Below are 18,296 nucleotides of genomic sequence, written 5' to 3' on the forward strand. Positions count from 1 at the left end.
CGATACGACTTAGGAATCAGGATTAAAGGTAGGTCCGTGTACGAAGACGATGGCGACGTTGGATCTCACAAGGTAGGATTTTTCCTTTATGATGTTGGGATGTTGCGTTTGCGGATTTTCGCGGAGTGTTAGAGTTCCCGTTGTTTTGCGCAGTGGTAGTGTTAGTGCTTTTGTTAGTGTGCAGGTAAGAGATTATCAGTCGCCTAAATGTAAAACCAAGCATTGAAAACACCTTCGTAATTTATTTTTATTTTATTTATTATTAATAATTATTACTAATAAATAAAGTAAGAGCTTATAAGTTACGAAGGTGTATACAGGGTCCGGCAACACTTGTGTCCACCCCCAAAATCGTCTTTAATTTTAAAGTTACAATTTTGAAAATTTGCATACGCTTATAGTTGACAAAGCTCTAGAGAAGCTGACGCAAAAATTTGTTTTTTATCACAGTTTGTTTGGCGTCGCGACGCCTAAGAAGTATAATTTTTAGCGATTTTTGAGTTTTTGCGGAAATATTCGCGATTTAATTTTTTTTTTCAACATAACTATGATACAAATATTTGAGTTTTTATTTTAAATCTAATGCAAATTGTGTTTAAAATTTGCGAAAAAAACGCTGTTTTATCAAGTTAGTTTTCAAAATTCTGACAGCGCAGTGGCAAACTACGTTTACACCAAAATTTCACAAGTCACTTCATTCTATCTTATAAAGGTTAATTTTGATTAACACGGGCATGTTGCACTTTATGGACACCAGAAATCGTTAATTTACATCGACAAAGTGACAATTTCACCAATTAAGACTTTTGTTACAATCTAAAGCGAGCCAAAGGATAGATGTCATTTGTGACACAAGTTGTTGACAGATGGGTGTAAACGTAGTTCCCAATTTTGACGTAATGAAATTGGAAACTAACTTGATAAAACCGCATTTTTTTCTCAAATTTTTAAGACAATTTGCATTGAATCTAAAATAACAGTTGACATATTTTTTACACATTTATATTGAAAAAAAATTAAATTAGGGGTTGATATCACAAACTCTCACAATTACCTAAAAATTACATTTTTAAGGCGTCGCGACGCCAAAACTATCAGTGATAAAAAACAAATTTTTGCGTCAGCTTCTAGAGCTTTGTCAACTGTGAGCGTATGCAAATTTTCAAAATTTTATCTTTAAAATTAAAGACGATTTTGGGGGTGGACACAAGTGTTGCCAGACCCTGTATATAGTATTATTATTTATATTTATTATTATCTTATTATTAATTTTATTATCCATCATTTAAAAGTAAAAGCGCTAACAAAGCTTTTTCAATTGCTCTGAAAATTAGAATTGAATGCAGATGTCGACTTTTGCATTTAAGCGACTCGTACAATTAACAGTTGTTTTCACTTCTTGAAAACGAAAATGTTAGGTAAAAGACGATTATACCCAGGTAAGCATACCATTTTATACCATTTTATTCCTTTTTAACACATTTTTTTTAGGTGTAACTCCGCCTGCAGCATCCTGGGGCCTGTTTCATAAAACTTACTGTGGTAACTTACAATTATTGCAAGTCGATGAGATTTGTGTTTGAACTAAAAATACCTTAGTAATTTATTATAGTAAGTTTTATGATACAAGCCCCCTGGGGTACTTTACGTATCTCTAAGGAGACTGTTGCCGGTCCCAAGCCCGGAAAAAGGAGGAGGGTTTTTCAACAAATTTAGGAAGAAAACTCTTTCGAGGATGATTTCGCGGTTGGAGAAAAGGCTGGAAACTAGATGACAATGCACAGAAGAGTTACCAAGGACATCGAGATGACCAAGTTTTTTTAGGAATTCCTAAATTCACCTATTTATTCGGGGTAGATATACAGGGTCCGGCAACACTTGTGTCCACCCCCAAAATCGTCATTAATTTTAAAGATAAAATTTTGAAAATTTGCATACGCTCACAGTTGACAAAGCTCTAAAAGCTGACGCAAAAATTTGTTTTTTATCATTGATAGTTTTGGCGTCGCGACGCCTTAAAAATGTAATTTTTAGTTAATTGTGAGGGTTTGTGACATCAACCTCTAATTTAATTTTTTTTCAATATAAATGTGTTAAAAATATCTCAGTTGTTATTTTAGATTCCATGCAAATTGTCTTCAAAATTTGAGAAAAAAAATCTGAGTTTCCAATTTCATTACGTCAAAATTGGGAACTACGTTTACACCCATCTGTCAAGATCTTGTGTCACTAATGACATCTATCCTTTGGCTCGTTTTAGATTGTAACAAAAGTCTTACTTGGTGAAATTGTCGCTTTGTCGATGTTAATTAACAATTTCTGGTGTCCATAAAGTGCAACATGCCCGTGTTAATCAAAATTAATCTTTATAAGAGTGAACGAAGTGACTTGTGAAATTTTGGTGTAAACGTAGTTTGCCGCTGCGTTGTCATAATTTTGAAAACTAACTTGATAAAACAACGTTTTTTTCGCAAATTTTAAACACAATTTGCATTAGATTTAAAATAAAAACTCAGATATTTGTATTACAGTTATGTTGAAAAAAAAATTGAATTCGCGAATATTTCTGCAAAAACCCAAAAATCGCTAAAAATTATACTTCTTAGGTGTCGCGACGCCAACCAACTGTGATAAAAAGCGTACAAAAGAATAAAAATGTTTTTTTTATATTTGCATAAATAAAAAATCCTAGATTTGTATTTTCGGATTCACAATTTTCTACTTTGGCACAATTGAGAAACAACTGAAGAGTAGCGACGTCCCCAAATTTAATTTTATCTTTGTAGTTAACACTTCTTGTTATTTAACATTTAGTTTGGTTATTTTGAATCCACGTTTCTTCTTATTAACAAGTTTCTTCTTTGTTGGTTTTTCCACCATTTCCACTTCTATTGAAATTTCCTTCATTTTATGTCGTTCTTCATTTTGCATTTTACTTTTTTCGTTCTTGCGTCTTCTTTAGACGATTTTTTCAACATCTCGATTAAATTTTTCTTCTTATCTCGACATTCCGTGGCATTTTTCAGATTGCCTTTTGATCCATTTTAATTTTTAAATCTTCTTAATTGTTTTATGATGAGGTTTGTTTCTTTTTATTAGATTTCTACTCCAATTTTAACAAATTTCTTCCATTCTTTGACATTCTTTATTTTTACAAACCTACTTTTAATGTTTGTTTTTTCTTTCATCAATTTTTGAACCACTTCATTCATTCTGAAAAAAATTAAAATTTGGCTTTTTGTCCATTTTTCATTTTTATCACATTGTTGTAGTGATGATTTAGTTCTTCTCTGTCAATTTTTGTCCAAATTATATTAACATTTCTTCCATTCTATGTCGTTTTTCTTTTTTCCATTTTGCCCTATTTCTACTAAATTTATTTCATTATCTGATCGGATCTCACATTTGTATTATTGGTGGCATAACCATTAGAATTTTAGGCGTAAATATTGTGACTATTTTATTACAACAAACAGTACAAATTAACAATTTTTACATAAAACGTGCAGTAGATCTTCATACAAAATTTTCCTCAGGATTTAACACTTTTTAGGAAAACATCCCCTTAAAATCAATTGTGACATATTCCACCCCTTTCCCGTATAAAAACACGTTCAACCCTCCATCTCTTTCATCACATTCCAACCCTTGAATATCAGCAACCGCCGAATTATACCTCCCCACAAACGTACATCTCAGAGTCTCTTCTTCAACACACCACCGAAACACCAGAAGCTTCTGATCAGTACCAGTCGTTAAGAAGAATTCTTTGCTAATCCAAACTCCACTAACTTGAGCACAATGCGATGTTGCGTCCCTAAAAGTGTCAACGATACTAACAGTGCCACTTTTGATTCGAAGAAGACTGAAAACGATACACCCGTCGTCTCCTCCTGAGAGTAGCACCATCAAGTTCTTTTGAATGAAGCGGTAACGACAGCCAATAACACCAGATTGGTGCAGTCTCATTGTATTAAACGGAGTCACATTAGAGTTGTGTAAGTCCCAGAAGGCGAAAACGCCGTCGCTGGACATCGTCACCAAAACCCCCACTTCCTGGAGAACTAGAAGCCTCGTCACGCATTTAGCTCGATGGAAGAGCTTCCGCACGCAACGGAGCTCAAAGCGGCCAGTTTTTCGCTCCACCCGGAAAAAGTTGATGGTACCATCGGAGCACCCAGCGAGAAGTACCAAACCCTCGTCATCACCAAAGGTCTTCAGGTCCATAATCCGCGTCTCCGACTCCTCCGTCTTCTCGTAGTACGAAAACTCCTGTCGACACTCGTTCTCCTCCACGTTCAGCTCCCAACAGATGAGTTGTCCGCGGCCTCCTCCAGAGAACACCAAGTGCTGGGAGCCCACTCGGTGGACACACACCGCTTTAATACTCGAGAGGTGCGCCTTTACGTTCTGGAGACACCGGAAGTGGTCTTTTCCAACGGAGGAAACCCGGAGGGTGGTGTCTTCGCTCCCGGAAACAACAACGTGGCGGTCGTGGAGAGCGAGCACAGCGAGCGAGTTTATAACGCTGATGTGGAAGTCCGCGACGACGCTCACTGGGCGAATTTTCTTCCGGTCCCACTGCACCACGTAGAGGTGGCGTTCTTTTACATACGCGAAAGTGAAGTCGTGGAAGTCCCAGGAGCGGTGACCACCTCCACAGAGGTGCTCCACTAGGGTCTTGCGAGTCGTGTAGTCCCACGCGATGAACACGTTACCTGAGAAAGCGAGCACTAGGTCCTCGTCGCGACCTATTAACCACGAAAATGGGAGTTTGTCCACGGAGAGGACGTCCAGGTGGTCGCTCCAAATAAACGTCTTGATGGTGCCGTCGCGGCCCATTGAAACCACACGCTTTCCGAGGGTTTGTAGCCGCGTCACCCCCAGATGAGTGTGCGCCTTCTTCAGCGTCTGAACGGGTGAAGACGTCTTCAGAGCGAAGACGTGGATGTTGCCTCTGCGGTCCCCCACGATAAACCTGGAGGAAGTTTGACACGCAGACGTCGTCCACGTGGAAGGAGGTAACTGGAACGTGGTGACTTCAAGAAGTTGTTTGTCGTGGAGGAACCACAACACTAAGAGACTGTTGTCTTGACAGATCATGAAAGTCGAGCAGGAGAGCCAGTGGAAAGAACAAATTCGGATGTTGGTTTTGGGGTTGGTGGCCAGGACTTGGAGACCGTCTTCGTGGTCTCGATAGATGTACATTTCCCCGTGGTAACCCGACAGCGACACTAAATTCCGACACCTGGACACCTCCAGCACGCTGTAACTCTTCAGTTCTTCGAGTTCCGCCACTTTGATCCAAGTTTTGGTACCACGGAGGTACGAATAAAGCGCTCCTTTCTCAGTCACCACGACGATGCTCTTCTGCAGAAGACCAATTCGTTTGGGGACTTCCTCGTCGGGCATTGTTAAACGAAGACAAGTCGGTTCGTTCTTGATATGGGAGAGAAGAACTCCGCAGCCGCCGCCTCCAGCAACCACCATGGTGCCATCAGAGTCCACTGCCCAAACAGCGCCGCCTTGGTGCGTCGCAATTTTGTTTAACAGCTCCCCGTTGAAGCTCCAGACGTTCACGATGGAGTCTTCACCGGCTGAAAGTAAAAAGTTGTCTGAGAGGAGACAACGGAAGACTCTCGAGGAGTGGCCGTAGAATTTCCGCGACAAGAAAATCTTCGGCGTGGAGCGCCTCAACTCCGAAAGAAGACACTTGCTCTCCACCGACCATAAAATGGAGGAGCGGTCATCCGACGACGAGCACACATAGCCAGCGGTTTTGTTGTAATCCACCGAGAAGATGACCCCCTGAAAAGTGTTAAACTAACGCTCCAAAGACTGTTGAAACTCACATTGTGTCCCATCAGCCTCGCCAGAACCGGAGAACTCTCTTGTTCCTCAACTTTCCACGCCAAAATCTGCCCAAAGACAGTCCCAGATAGCACAGCGAGTTCTTTGCTGTCGCCCACAATGCAGGCGCTGTACAAAATGCACGACTCCTGGCAAGCGACTTGTCGTACGACTCTTAACTGAGAATCACAGATAATTAGTTTGTTCTTCATAACCACGAGGGCGACAAAATCGTCCTTGAGCCATCGCGTGGTGAGAATCCAGTCGTCAATCTTCTGGGTGTGGAGTCTCGAGAGGTTGCCGTAACGTAGCGTCTGGAGATGGTACCCACCGTGGAGTAGGAGATTTTGCTCCTCCACTTGGATGCCGTGGATCTTTTGCCCGTCGAAGATGCGAACCTTGTTGAGGAAGGTGCCGGAGCGAGAGAAAATGAAGAGGAAATTACCAATTCCTGTGAAAATATTCAAATTTCGCGCGTTATGCCGTGTCAGTAAAATCACTAAAGTAAAACAAAGTCACCAACAAAACAAATTGAAAATCACTAGAATGGTTGTTGCTTGGAATTTTAAGACAACTCACCTGCTAAAATGACGTTGTTAACTAACTTCACTGCCGTCACGTCCGTTTTTATTAACTCAGAATTAAACATTTTGTTTTCGATTTAAGCCCGCTTAACCACATTGCAGTTTCTAACCTCAAATAAATGTAAACATGTCAATGTCAATTTCGATTTGACATGCGCACTGGCGGTAAATTTAAAATTATCAGGCAGATAAACTTCTTATCGGACAAGATTACGAAATGCAGGAGCGTATTAAGGGGGAGGAGGTCACAAAAACTCCTTCGTTTTGCATACTTTTATACAAGATTAATAAATATGTAAAGTGCGCTATAAAAAGAGCTCTCAAGTGCTTAAAAACGCAGTTAAAAAATCTGTACACTTCTGTAAATATAAATATAAATATAAATACAAAAAAGAGGCATTGAAATCACTAATTCTTGTAAATCCTGCTTACAAAATACTGAATTTCCATCATACACAACCGTACTCGTACCACACCGCCGTCTCCTTCGAGTTCTCTACTTCCTTCTTCACCGTGCTCTCCTTCGTCTGACTCTCCACGTTCTGGTCAATCGTCCGCGAGATGTCCCCCAGCACCGTCGAGATCCTGTTATAAACCAACAGCGGGGGTTGAGTTGGAGGTGGAGGCGCCGTCGCCGGTTCCTCCTCCGACAGATAAACGGTTCTTCTCGACCCCACGGACCCCAAACTCAACATACTTTCCGGTTCCCTGGAGTAGGTCTCATCGCCGGCGACACTATTTCGATGCGCCGCGTTGTCTCTGAGCGACTTCCTCAACGGGAGCGTCGCCGAAGAGCGCTTGAGGGAATTGGACCTGGTGAGCTCCTCCACGCTGTTATCCGAGTCGTTTCCTGCGGATTCTCCGGAGCCGCCGCCTAGAGTGAACTGGGATTGTGTTAAACGTGAAACATCTTCGTGCCAGGAGCGTCGGTTCTGGAAGGAAAAGTTAGAAACGCGTGGATTAAGGAGTTGGAGTTTTACCCTGCTCGGGACTTTGTTGATGATATCAGAGCCGGCTTTCCGTACTTTTCGGACTAAAGTCGCCCCAAAGCTCTTCTTCTTACACGAGGCGTTGTCGAGCTTCCGGTAATGCTCCATGATCTTCTCTTCAAGCTTCTCCTTCTGGCGGCAGAGATTGTTGACTTTATCAGTGTACACCTTCTCTTCGTGGTGGTAATGCTGCTTGTCCTCCAACGAGTGCGTTAATAGAGAGTGGTACTGCGTCAGAAGCTGCGAGACGTGGTCCATCAACGCCCGCCGGTCGGAGTCCAACGAGTGGTTCATTTCGAATAGCATCTGCAAAATAATGTTATGAAAAGAGTCGCGGAAAAAGAGGAGGTTTACATCGCATTTTTGTTGTAATTTCGCGTTCTCCAGGTGGAGACCCGCGACGAGATCAGAGGTGGAGTTCAATTCTCCTTGCATTTCCGTTTGGCCGAGGCGGAGAGTCCGGGATTCGGTTCTGACGTTCTTCAGCTCTTCCTGGATGTTTCTGTACTCGACTTTGAGGCGCTCGCTGGCGGTGAAGAGGTTGCGGAAGTCGTCCTGAAAATAACAGATGTTATGTCTTTTAGACTCCACATTCACTCTTTAGACACTCTTTAAACACTATTTAAATTTCTTACACACTCGTATAGCCTTTAGGCGATGTTTAAACTTCTCAGGCGCTATTTAGACACTCTTTAGATGCCTTAGGAAATCTATTTACACTCTTTAGATAATCTTCAGACATTCTAAAGACTTTTCAGACATTCCTTAAAGTCTCTTTAAACTCTTTACAGTTTCTGAGGAGTCCCTAGAGTCTTTTTTGACTATTCAGACTCTCTTTTGCTTCCTTAACCAGTTTTTATTAAATTATTTGGAGTCATGAGACTTTAGACTCTGTTTAAAGTTCTTAGAGCCTCTTTATAAGACTCTTTAAAGTCTCTTTAGAATCCTTACTGTATTTTTAGATCTCTCAGATCTATTTAGACTCCCTTTAGATTTCTTAGAGTCACTTTTAACTCCTGATAGTCTATTTAGACTTTAGACGTTTAGACAATTTTAAATCTTTAAAGTATCTTTATGTTTTTTAGAGTCTCTTTAGTATCCTTACTATATTTTTACAGATTTATTTTTTCTGAAAGTCTATTTAGACTTCTTAGAGCCCCTTTAAACTTTCTTTAGATTTCTTGAGTCACTGTCAACTCCTGAGGGTTTATTGAAAGTCTCTGGTCTCTTCAAACCTTTTTAGATTCCTTAGAGTCTCTTTAGACTTTTGCAACACTCTTATTAGACTCTTAAGCCCTCTTCAGACCGTTTTTAGTCTTCTTAAACACTATTTCGACAATTTGTGTCTATTAGACTTTAGAAACTCTTGAGAATCTTTGAGTTCATTAGATTTTAGGCTCTCTCCAGGCTTTTTAAACATTGACTCCTCAGGCGTTGTTTAGACTCTTAACACTCTTTAGACGTCCGCTGGCATTCATCTTTTAATGTCTTTAAAATCCTTCAAGTCTCTTTAGTTTCCTTAAACACTCTTTAGACTATTTGGAGTAGTTAGACTTTAGACATTTTTTAGACTTTTTCGACTCATTAAACTTTAGATTCTCTTGAGACTCTTTAAACTATTCAGACCCTCTTTAGTTTTTTTACGCGCTCTTTAAACTCTTTAGGCTCTTTAGACTTTAGACAATCTTTAGACTTGCTTTAATCCCTTTAGAACCTCTATATATTCTTTAAACTATCTTTAGATTTCTTAGAGTCACTTTCAACTCCTGAGAATCTATTTAGACTTCTGAAAGTCTCTCTAGTCTCTTCAAACCTTTTTTAGATTCGTTTGAGTCCCTTTAGACTTTTGCAACACTCTTAAGACTTTTTAGGTCCTCTTCAGGACGTTTTTAGTCCTCTTAAACACTATTTAGACTATTTGTCTTGGTTTCATTAGACTTTAGACTATCTTCAGGCTTTATAGACACTCTTTAAAGACTCCTCAGGCATTGTTTAGACTCTTTAGACTTTTGCCAGTATTCTTAAAACCCAATTTAAATCCCTTAGAAACTCGTCAGGCTTTTTAGAGCCATCTTTAGAAAATTTTTAGATTTTTTAGCGACTCTTTAGGTTTCTTTAGAGTTTAGACACTGTTTCGACCTTTAATTAGAATTTTTTTAGACCTCTTAAGACTTGTCCACCTTCCAGAAATCCTCGAATTATACAGAAATCATCACGCAGTCGTACCAACACCCTCCCAAAAAAATAACCAACTAAACCCACCTTCAACTTCGAGTGCTCGGCCCGCAGCACCGTCAAATTCTTCGCTCCGATCTTCAGCGACTCCTTCTCAGCCTCCAGCACCAGAATCTTCTCCTTCTGATTCGAATTGGTCTCCTTCAGCGTCCGAATCTCCGACCGCACATCTCTGTTGAGCTTCTTCAAAGACTCCTGCTCGATCTTCAGTTGCTCATACTCCGTCGTCAGCTGCTCGTGAAGACTTCTCAGGGTGATCTGATCGAGAAGAAGAGTGTCGTGTTGGGTGTTCTGCACTTTTTGTTGCTTCGACAGCTGGAAAAAAGACATGAGTTTGGTTACCAGAAGAATTTTAACATTACTTCGTCCTTCTCCGCCACCAGCTGACTGTTGGCAAGTTGCAGCGCCGTCTGCTGCGTCTGTAAAGAGTGAACTTGCGACTTCAACGTGGAGATGTCGACTTGCAACTTCGCATTCTCCGCCAAGAGAGTTTCGTTGGAATTCTGCAGGTTGAGGATTTCAGCTGTGAGTTTCTCGCCCTCGCCGGTTTCGAGGTGTTCTTCGTGCTCGTGCGACTCCTTCTGGTGTTTGCACAACTCCAAAGACAACATCTTCTTGATCTTCGCGTTGTTAAGAATATTCTCGACGATGATGTCGACATCCCCGTCCAGGAGATCGAAATTCAAGGAGAGCTTCTCCAGGTTGCTCCTGCACTTGTCGTTGTTTAGCTTCTCGTTGATTAGATCCTTCTGCAACGTGGCGATGGTCTCCTCGTACACCGACGTCTGAGAAGACAGTTCTTGTGCTCTCTGCTCGAACTCCTGGAGTTTCTCGAGCTGGGAGCGCAAACTCTCGACCTCCTTCGAGAGATTGAGGGTATCTTTCTCTTGCTTTTTTGCTCTTTCGACTTGTTTGTCAAGAGTGAGGTCTTTGGTCTCGAGTATTTCCTTCAGCTTGGTAACTTCTTTAATCATAGTTGCGTTTTCTTTCTCCAAGAGTACGATTTTGTCTTTTTGGCCCTCAGAGAGTTTCTTCAGGTCCTTGAGCTCATCGAGATGCTCCTGGGCGGTTTGTAACTGCTCGGAGACTTGGAGGAGCGACTTCTCGGCGGTGTCCGCACGTTTTTTTATCGTATCGCATAAAGTCTGGACTCTTTGTTTCTCTTTTGTCAGCGACTCCACGTTCTTCTCCACGTCGGTGAGTTTCGTCCGCTCCGTCTGGATGTCCTGGAGTTGTCGCTCAGACACCACTTTTATCCCCTCGATGTTGTCGTGTAACTTCCTGTTTTCCTGCATGGCGTTCTTGAACAAACTCTCCAACTCTTCGTTTTGTTGTGTTAACCGATCACAGTTCTCCTGGAGTTGGTCGCATTTCAACAGAAGCTTCTTCTTTTCTTTCTCCAGGTCGAGGACTTTATTCGCGTTCTCCTGCACGCTGCGCTCCTTCAAAGAGTCGATCGTGGAGAGGAGCTTCTTGTTCTCCAGCTCGAGTTTCAGCGCCCGCGCTTGGGCGTTGTTGGTGAGCTGCTCCGACAAGCTGTTATCCCCAGAGGCAGTTTCTTCGTGGTCAGAGTCAGTGGAGACACTTATTGTACTGTTTTCTTGAAGGACGGACTTGGTGACCTGCTGGAGTTGGATATTCTCCTCCAGGAGCTCTTGGATTTTGTCCTTTGCGGCGTCGCGCTCGAGGAGGATCTCGTTGAACTTCTGCTTGTGAGTTAGAAGTTCGGCTTCCAGCTCCAGTATGTAGTCAGTTCGTTGTCTCGCCCGCGCTAATTGAGCCTCCAGCATCTCTCTGGTTTCCAGAAGGACGCGGTTGTCTTCACGCAGCTCGTCCACGCGGACTTTGTAGAACTCGGCATCGGCGAGTCTTTCGCGGTACCGTTGGCTTTCGGCCTCCAGGCGGTCCACTCGTTCGACTCGCTCGCGCATCGCGTCCATTTCGTCTTGGTAGAGTTTGGCGCGCCGCGCCTCCACCATGAGATCGCTGTTTTCTGCTTTGAGTTTCGCCACCAGAGTGTTGACGTGCTCCAGCTCCTCGCGACACTCCGCCAAGAACTCCGTTTTCTCCTCCCTGCAATGGAGAAGTTACAAGAGTTTAACAGAGATGAGTTCTTACAGTTCTTGTCGCTGCTTCCTTAGTTTGGCTTTCCAGTCCGCCAACTCCACCGCCAAGTGGTTGGATTCCACGACCTCGCTGGCGGAGTTCGCAGGGCCACTGGGGCACTCCTGCCCGAGATCCGACATCCATTGCGACAATAATTTGTCTCTTTCCACAGTCAAGGATTTGACATGGATGTAGAGCTTCTGGGGCGACGGCTCCGAGTGCTCTGTGAGGACGATGTTCTGGTCGTCGGTAACCTGCTTGATGCACTCCACGATATCGTGTTGGGTGTCCACCGGAAGCTCTTTGATTTTCAAAATGAAGTGTTCTTTAGTCGGACCTTGGACCGCGCAGCCCAACAGCAGAAGGAGGAGTAATTTGAATTGTTCTAGAGCGGTTTCAGAGCCTGGAGATCTCCCGAGAGCCACACAGTCAGGGAGGGACACAATAAGCTGCCCTAACTCCTCCTGCAAGAAAAAAATCGTTTCAATTTTCAAATTCCGCGCCTTGAAATTTTAGGGTGACAGCCAAAGTTACCAGAAGTGACGTTAAATCAAAGGCGACTTGACTAACTTGACTTCCTCACCTCATAAATGTTCTTAATGTTCCGCATAATACAATTAAAGATTTTCATCCTAGCAAATGTGATGTTGGCCCCCTGGAAGTTGGAAAGCGTCGGCACCGGTTGTAGAGGCTCCGGGTCAATTTGTAAAAGCACTTCCGTGATGGGGGCCCCGTCAAAAAACGTCTCATATACTTGTAAAGCTTCCGGTTTCTTCACACACGTCGCCAACTGAAAATTCCCATGAAAACACGCCCAGGAATTGCTCAACTTACCCAGGTGACTAGAGGCCCAGTTAAGAACTCTTCAATTAACGTCGCCGAAGCTGCCATTTCGGTTAAATTCAACTAAATGTGATGTTGGGGGTAATTATTTCCATTCAAGAGGCGTTGTGGAGACACTGGAGGCTATTTTTAACTTAAAGTTCATGGTTCTTTGATGCTGGAATGAGAATAAAGAGATTAGCAATGGGGTGTCTTCGTGGGAAATGGGTGTCTTTGTCTGGGGGCTCTGGGAGTTTTGAGAGTCAAGTATAATGAACTTACCTGTCACAAAACAAAAGCATAAATGCACACCATGACAATTAGAGACAGTTGAACTAATTTCGGTTCAAGATGAACTACTAAAGAGAGACATTCGGACTATTGTCCATCTGTGTGGAGACAGCTCGTCACTTTGGGTCATACGCATGCGCGGGTCTTTTTATCCTTTGTTTATTTGAGATTTTTTAAATTTTAGAGGTGCTCAACGCTTTTCTATTGCGCTTGTTCTTTAAAAATTATCACAATTTGATGAAAATGGCTCCTTGATTTTATTCCAAGCATATTAGGAATCAAGTGGAAGGCGCTCTCTAGTCCCGACCCCACCTAGTGCCATTTGTTGCCAAACTCCTCACTGGGCGAATTAAATTCACTAATGAATTCCCAGTTCGCAATTCCAATTCCACGCAGTCGAAAATTCCCAAGGTTGTGAATTTCGCCCATTTCCACCACCAGAGAGCCCCATCGTGTTCTTTAAATGGTAATTAAAGAAATCTCAATCGGGATTGGTGGAAATCTCAGTCTCCTTGAATATTAAGGTGTATTATGTACCTCCTTCTCATTTCTCTTCGTGTTATGATCGACAGAAATAGGTCAATTGATTTAGAGCCAATTCGCAAATAATCCAGTGAAGTTTGTGCGAGAATTTAGGGTAAGATTGTGGTCAATTGCGTTGACTGGGTTAACAGAAGAGTGCCCCCAATTTTAGGACCGTGCTGTTGGTGTGCCATTTTCGGGTTTTAACGGTGTAAAGTTGAGAAATGTCGCCGATTCCGATGCCAGGGTAAGCCTAAAATTGCATAATTTTTAGTTAGAGTTGGGCGGAAATGGGCGTTGACCCTGTGAATCATATGAAGAGCAAAAAAGGGTTTTCCGGGAAATCTTAACCATTTCCGGGAATAGGGAGTGGTAAAAGGAAAATTTATTGTCTGAGTAGGCGTTGGAATGTGATGTCATAAGTCTGACATCTGTCAATTTTTTTTGTTTTAGAGACTATTTTATTTTCTAAGGAGCCCTTAATTTTTTAATACATCTTGGCAGCACTGTTACCGAGGTAAACTGCCAACAAACCCCAAAGGGTGACATCTCTTTAAAGCTGCTACAGTCGACGGCAAGAAATGTTGGGCGTTAAATTGACATCTATAGGTTATGTTGTTTACAAACGACCAATCAAATGACAGGAATAATAGTAAAAGTGACCACCAACATTTTTCGCTCGCGACTCATTTTGTCTTCTCTTGTATTTTGTCCACAATTTATTTTTTTCTTCATCATTTCTTTTCTAACTTGTTTTTTTTTACTCTTTTTTTATTGGTAGCACTTTTATTGAATCAAATGAAGAGCAAAAAAGAGTTTTCCGGGAAATCTTAACCATTTCCGGGAATAACGGTAAAACGAAAATTTATAGTCTGAGTAAGCGTTGGAATGTGACATCTGTCATTTTTTTTTGTATGTTTTAAAGAGAATATATTATATGTATAGAGACATTAATTTTTTAATACATGTTGGTAGCACTGTTACCGAGGTGGACTGTCAACAAACCCCCAAGGGTGACATTTCTTTAAACTGCTACAGTTTATCAACTGTTACAAGAAATGTTGGGCGTCAAGTTGACATCTATAGGTTATGTTGTTTACAAACGACCAATCAGATAACAGAAAAAACAGTAATAGTGACGACCAAGATTTTTCGCTCGCGACTGTAGCTTCTTTTATTTTTCTTGCTTTCTCTTGTATTTTGTCCACTATTTCTTCTTTTTTTTCAACATATCGTTTCAAACTTGTTGTCTTTTTCTTTACTCGTTTTTTGTTGGTAGCATTGTTACCACTTCAGTGATAAAATGTCCCAAGAATTTTTTCTTCTTTGTTAACTTTAAATCCTTAAAAACTCGCGAGCAGAGCTACCAACTTATTTGAAATTTCAAAGCTTATTCAAACACCAGTTTAAGTAGTTGGCAATTCTGATCTGTTTGCAAGTCAACAAAACCAACATAAACCTTCTAAACGTGTTGCCAACTTGATAAAAAGGTCGCACTGTTTTGCAAGGGCGCGCCATCGCCATACCAACTAAGAAACGACGTGACTTTACGTTTCCAGCGCCCACTCAATCACAAATTTTGTGGTTCGCTTTAAAAATCGCGCAAATAAACGCAAATGAGCAAAAATCTTACCACTTTTGGAAGAATTCCTATTGAAATTTCGCATTTTGAGCCTCTCCACTCGCGTTCTAAGCACCAAATGCGCGGCTATCTCGTCTATGTCAACACTATCTATTGACACTGCCAGTGACAATAACTGATATGAATTATCACTGGTGGAAACGCGTTGGAGATGTTTCCCACCAAAGATCTCTCGCCAAGCGTTCCATCTTTGCACCCCATTTCCGAAGGCATAATCTTCCAACGAAGAGCCGATTCGAAAGAAAACTTAATCGAACACGATTACGATGATTTGGGGATGGGGGAGGAGAAGAGTCTCGATGTACCGGTGGCGGTCACGCAGAAACATGTCTTACGGTATTTCCTCATGCGTAGTTTGATGTACTTTCGCGAGATTTAGTCTTGTATTTCTTTTACAGAGTCATGTCCAACATGCCTCTGGACAACATGCTTTGCGCCCGCTGCGGCGATGGTTTTGAGCCCCATGAAAAAATCGTGAACTCCACGGGACAGCTGTGGCACCAGCAATGCTTCGTGTGCGCCCAGTGCTTCCAGGAGTTCGAAGATGGGATTTTCTACGAGTACGACGACCGGAAGTACTGCGAGCGCGACTTCCAGATCCTCTTCGCTCCGTGCTGCGGGAAATGCAACAACTTCATTATTGGAAGAGTGATCAAAGCGATGAACTCCAGCTGGCATCCGGAATGCTTCCAGTGCGAGATGTGCGAGATTGAGCTTGCAGACACTGGATTTATCAAGAACGCCGGACGGGCGCTCTGCCATGAGTGCAACGCCAAAGTTAAGGCTCTGGGGAGCGGGAAACACGTCTGCCACAAGTGCCAGTAAGTGGCAACAATTTGTTTGCCTTTTTTTGTATGTTCACCTCTTCAGCGCTTTGATTGACGACCAGCCGTTGAAATTCCGCGGCGAGATGTACCATCCGTACCATTTTAATTGCACCAACTGTGGGGTGGAGTTGGACTACACCGCTAGAGAGGTGCGGAGTCGCCCGGGCTTCGCCGCCAACGACATGAACGAGCTGTACTGCCTCCGTTGCCACGACAAGATGGGCATTCCGATCTGCGGGGCCTGCAGGCGCCCCATTGAAGAGCGCGTTGTCACCGCCTTGGGCAAGCACTGGCACGTGGAGCACTTTGTTTGCGCGAAGTGCGAGAAGCCCTTCTTCGGCCACCGCCACTACGAGAAGAAAGGTTTGGCGTACTGCGAGGTGCACTACCACCAACTCTTTGGAAATCTCTGCTTTGTTTGCAACCAAGTCATCGCCGGAGATGGTGAGTTTGAGAGGGTTAAGACACTTGAAATGACTCGTGTTTTTTTTTAGTTTTTACGGCGTTGAATAAGGCGTGGTGTGTCCATCATTTCGCTTGTTCTGTTTGCGACCAGAAGATGAACCAGAAGACGAAACTGTACGAGTGCGATTTGAAGCCGGTTTGCAAGAAGTGTTATGAGAAGTTTCCGACAGAGCTGCGACGCCGGTTGAAGAGGCAACATGAGGCTACGCCGCTGCGGAAGCCGCAAACGCCCACGTAAAAAGTAGAGAGTTGTAAAGATTCTGTGTGTTCAACTACTTACACTCCAATATTTTTGGGCCCTGTTTTTAACAAATCAGTAATATATTTAACGTGTACTTATTATAGGAGCCCCAATTTGTAAAGTTTTGCTTTGTGTAATTTTATATCATAGATGTGCCTTATTGATGCTTATAATGCAGACTTATAATCAAACTTTAATGTGCCTTAATGTTATATCATATTATTATTAATATACGAATTAAAGAGAATGCGTGTCCTAGGATCTTAGGTTAGTGTCATTTTAGGGTCTGAAAGTGTATTTCTAGGACCTCAGAGTGATTTTCTGAGACTACAAAGTGTCTTTCTAGGACCTCAGTGCCTTTCTAGGACCTCATAGTGTCTTTCTAGAACCTCAGAATGTTTTTCTAGGACCTCAAATCTCTTTCTAGAACGTCAGTGTGTCCTTCTATGGTATCAGTCCTTTTTTAGGATCTCAGAGTTTTTCCAAGACCCCAGAGGGTCTGCCTAGGACTTCAGAATAGAGTGCCTTTCTAGGATCTCAGCGTGTATTTGGACCCCAGAGTATCCTAGGGTCTCACAGTCCTTTTTTTAGGATCTCAGAGTGTTTCTAGGACCTCAGAATCGAGTGTCTTTCTAGGACCTCGGAGTGTTTTTCTGGGACCACAGTGTCTTTTTAGGACCTCGAAGTGACTTTCTGGGACCACAGAGTGTCTTTCTAGGTCCTCAGTGTGTCTTTCTAGGACTTCGGAGTGTCGTTCTAGGACCTCAGAGTGTCTTTCTAGGACCTCGGAATGTCTTTCTAGGACCTAGAGTGTTTTTTAAGGACCTCAGAGTATCTTTATAGATTCTCAGAGTGTCTTTCTAGGACCTTAAAGTGTCGTGTCTTTTTAGGACCTCATAGTGTCCTTCTGGGGTCTGAGAGTTTCTTTTTTAGAATCTCAGAGTGATTTTCTAGAACCTCTGGGTCTTTTTAGGATCTCAGAGTGTCCTTCTAAGATATCAGAATCCCTTTTTAGGATCTCAGAGAGATTTTCTAGAAGCTCAGAGGCTCTGTCTATAGGACCTCAGAGTATCTTTATAGGATCTCAGAGTGTCTTTCTAGGACCTCAGAGTGCCGTGTCTTTTTAGGACCTCAAAGTGTCGTGTCTTTCTAGGACCTCATAGTGTCCTTCTAGGGTCAGAGTTCTTTTTTAGAATCTCTGAGAGACTTTCTAGAAGCTCAGAGGCTCTGTCTATAGGACCTCAGAGTGGAGTGCCTTTATAGGACCTCAGAGTGTCTTTCTAATACCTCAGAGCGTCCTTTTAGGGTTTCAGAGTCCCTTTTTAGGATCTCAAAGTATTTTTCTAGGACCTCACAGTGGAGTGCTTTTCTAGGATCTCAGAGTGTATTTCTAGGACCTCAGAGCATCTTTTTAGAACCTTAGAGTGTCTTTCTAGGACCTCAGAGTGTCATTCAAGAAACTCATAGTGTCGTGTTTTTCTAGTACCCCAAAGTGTCCTTCTAGAGTTTCAGAGTTACTTTTTAGGATCTCAGAGTGATTTTCTAGAACCTCAGAGTCGAGTGTCTTTCTAGAACCTCAGAGGAGAGTGTCTTTCTAGAACCTCTCAGAGTGTCTTTTTAAGACCCCAGAATGTCTATCTAGGACCTCAGAGTGTCCCTCTAGGGTATCAGAGTCCCTTTTTGGGATTTCAGATTGATTTTCTAGAGACTCAGAGGGTCTGT

General features: G+C 42.4%; 3 protein-coding genes across 6 annotated transcripts; 1 reads left to right on the forward strand and 2 right to left on the reverse strand.

Moving 5' to 3' along the window:
• Nucleotides 1-3,447: 3,447 nt before the first annotated feature.
• On the reverse strand, nucleotides 3,448-6,589 carry LOC148176148 (tRNA (34-2'-O)-methyltransferase regulator WDR6). The gene is made up of 3 exons (XM_088034676.1): nucleotides 6,430-6,589; nucleotides 5,853-6,301; nucleotides 3,448-5,808 (listed from the first exon to the last, which is right to left on the reverse strand). Exons 1-3 carry the CDS (start codon nucleotides 6,497-6,499, stop codon nucleotides 3,550-3,552), a joined length of 2,778 nt encoding a protein of 925 aa, XP_087890802.1. The 5' UTR covers nucleotides 6,500-6,589; the 3' UTR covers nucleotides 3,448-3,549.
• Nucleotides 6,590-6,692: 103 nt separating this feature from the next.
• Girdin (protein girdin) lies at nucleotides 6,693-13,102 on the reverse strand. Its single transcript, XM_088033777.1, has 9 exons — nucleotides 12,869-13,102; nucleotides 12,599-12,764; nucleotides 12,348-12,554; nucleotides 11,777-12,228; nucleotides 10,021-11,731; nucleotides 9,686-9,973; nucleotides 7,778-7,978; nucleotides 7,415-7,729; nucleotides 6,693-7,366 (listed from the first exon to the last, which is right to left on the reverse strand). The coding sequence occupies exons 2-9, from the start codon at nucleotides 12,653-12,655 to the stop codon at nucleotides 6,884-6,886; spliced, it is 3,714 nt and encodes a 1,237-aa protein (XP_087889903.1). The 5' UTR covers nucleotides 12,656-12,764; nucleotides 12,869-13,102; the 3' UTR covers nucleotides 6,693-6,883.
• A 105-nt stretch (nucleotides 13,103-13,207) lies between these two features.
• Nucleotides 13,208-16,821, forward strand: stck (LIM zinc finger domain containing stck). 4 transcript variants are annotated; one of them, XM_088033780.1, is made up of 5 exons: nucleotides 13,366-13,514; nucleotides 13,572-13,646; nucleotides 15,440-15,862; nucleotides 15,912-16,312; nucleotides 16,363-16,821. In XM_088033780.1, exons 2-5 carry the CDS (start codon nucleotides 13,624-13,626, stop codon nucleotides 16,569-16,571), a joined length of 1,056 nt encoding a protein of 351 aa, XP_087889906.1. In that variant the 5' UTR covers nucleotides 13,366-13,514; nucleotides 13,572-13,623; the 3' UTR covers nucleotides 16,572-16,821. The 4 variants fall into 4 exon arrangements, with proteins under 4 accessions (XP_087889907.1, XP_087889906.1, XP_087889905.1 ...); XM_088033781.1 differs by lacking the exons at nucleotides 13,366-13,514; nucleotides 13,572-13,646 and adding an exon at nucleotides 13,208-13,343; XM_088033779.1 differs by having other exon boundaries at nucleotides 13,366-13,646.
• Nucleotides 16,822-18,296: the final 1,475 nt, after the last annotated feature.

This window comes from Gnatocerus cornutus, chromosome 4, assembly GCF_029298725.1.
Source record: "Gnatocerus cornutus isolate USDA-ARS CGAHR chromosome 4, icGnaCorn1.1, whole genome shotgun sequence".
In the NCBI taxonomy this organism is placed as follows: Eukaryota; Metazoa; Arthropoda; class Insecta; order Coleoptera; family Tenebrionidae; genus Gnatocerus; species Gnatocerus cornutus.

What these genes read in the sequence shown, in the direction of transcription:
- LOC148176148 (XM_088034676.1), bottom strand. Translation starts at nt 6,499, where the DNA reads ATGTTTAATTCTGAGTTAATAAAAACGGACGTGACGGCAGTGAAGTTA. An exon ending in TAACAACGTCATTTTAGCAG is followed by an intron (nt 6,302 to 6,429) that starts GTGAGTTGTCTT and finishes ATATTTTCACAG; the next exon opens with GAATTGGTAATTTCCTCTTC. An exon ending in CGAGGCTGATGGGACACAAT is followed by an intron (nt 5,809 to 5,852) that starts GTGAGTTTCAAC and finishes AACACTTTTCAG; the next exon opens with GGGGTCATCTTCTCGGTGGA.
- stck (XM_088033778.1), top strand. Translation starts at nt 15,193, where the DNA reads ATGTTTCCCACCAAAGATCTCTCGCCAAGCGTTCCATCTTTGCACCCC. An exon ending in ACGCAGAAACATGTCTTACG is followed by an intron (nt 15,378 to 15,439) that starts GTATTTCCTCAT and finishes TTTCTTTTACAG; the next exon opens with AGTCATGTCCAACATGCCTC. An exon ending in CCAAGTCATCGCCGGAGATG is followed by an intron (nt 16,313 to 16,362) that starts GTGAGTTTGAGA and finishes GTTTTTTTTTAG; the next exon opens with TTTTTACGGCGTTGAATAAG.
- Girdin (XM_088033777.1), bottom strand. Translation starts at nt 12,655, where the DNA reads ATGGCAGCTTCGGCGACGTTAATTGAAGAGTTCTTAACTGGGCCTCTA. An exon ending in AGGAAGCAGCGACAAGAACT is followed by an intron (nt 11,732 to 11,776) that starts GTAAGAACTCAT and finishes TCTCCATTGCAG; the next exon opens with GGAGGAGAAAACGGAGTTCT. An exon ending in TCAACAAAGTCCCGAGCAGG is followed by an intron (nt 7,367 to 7,414) that starts GTAAAACTCCAA and finishes TTTTCCTTCCAG; the next exon opens with AACCGACGCTCCTGGCACGA.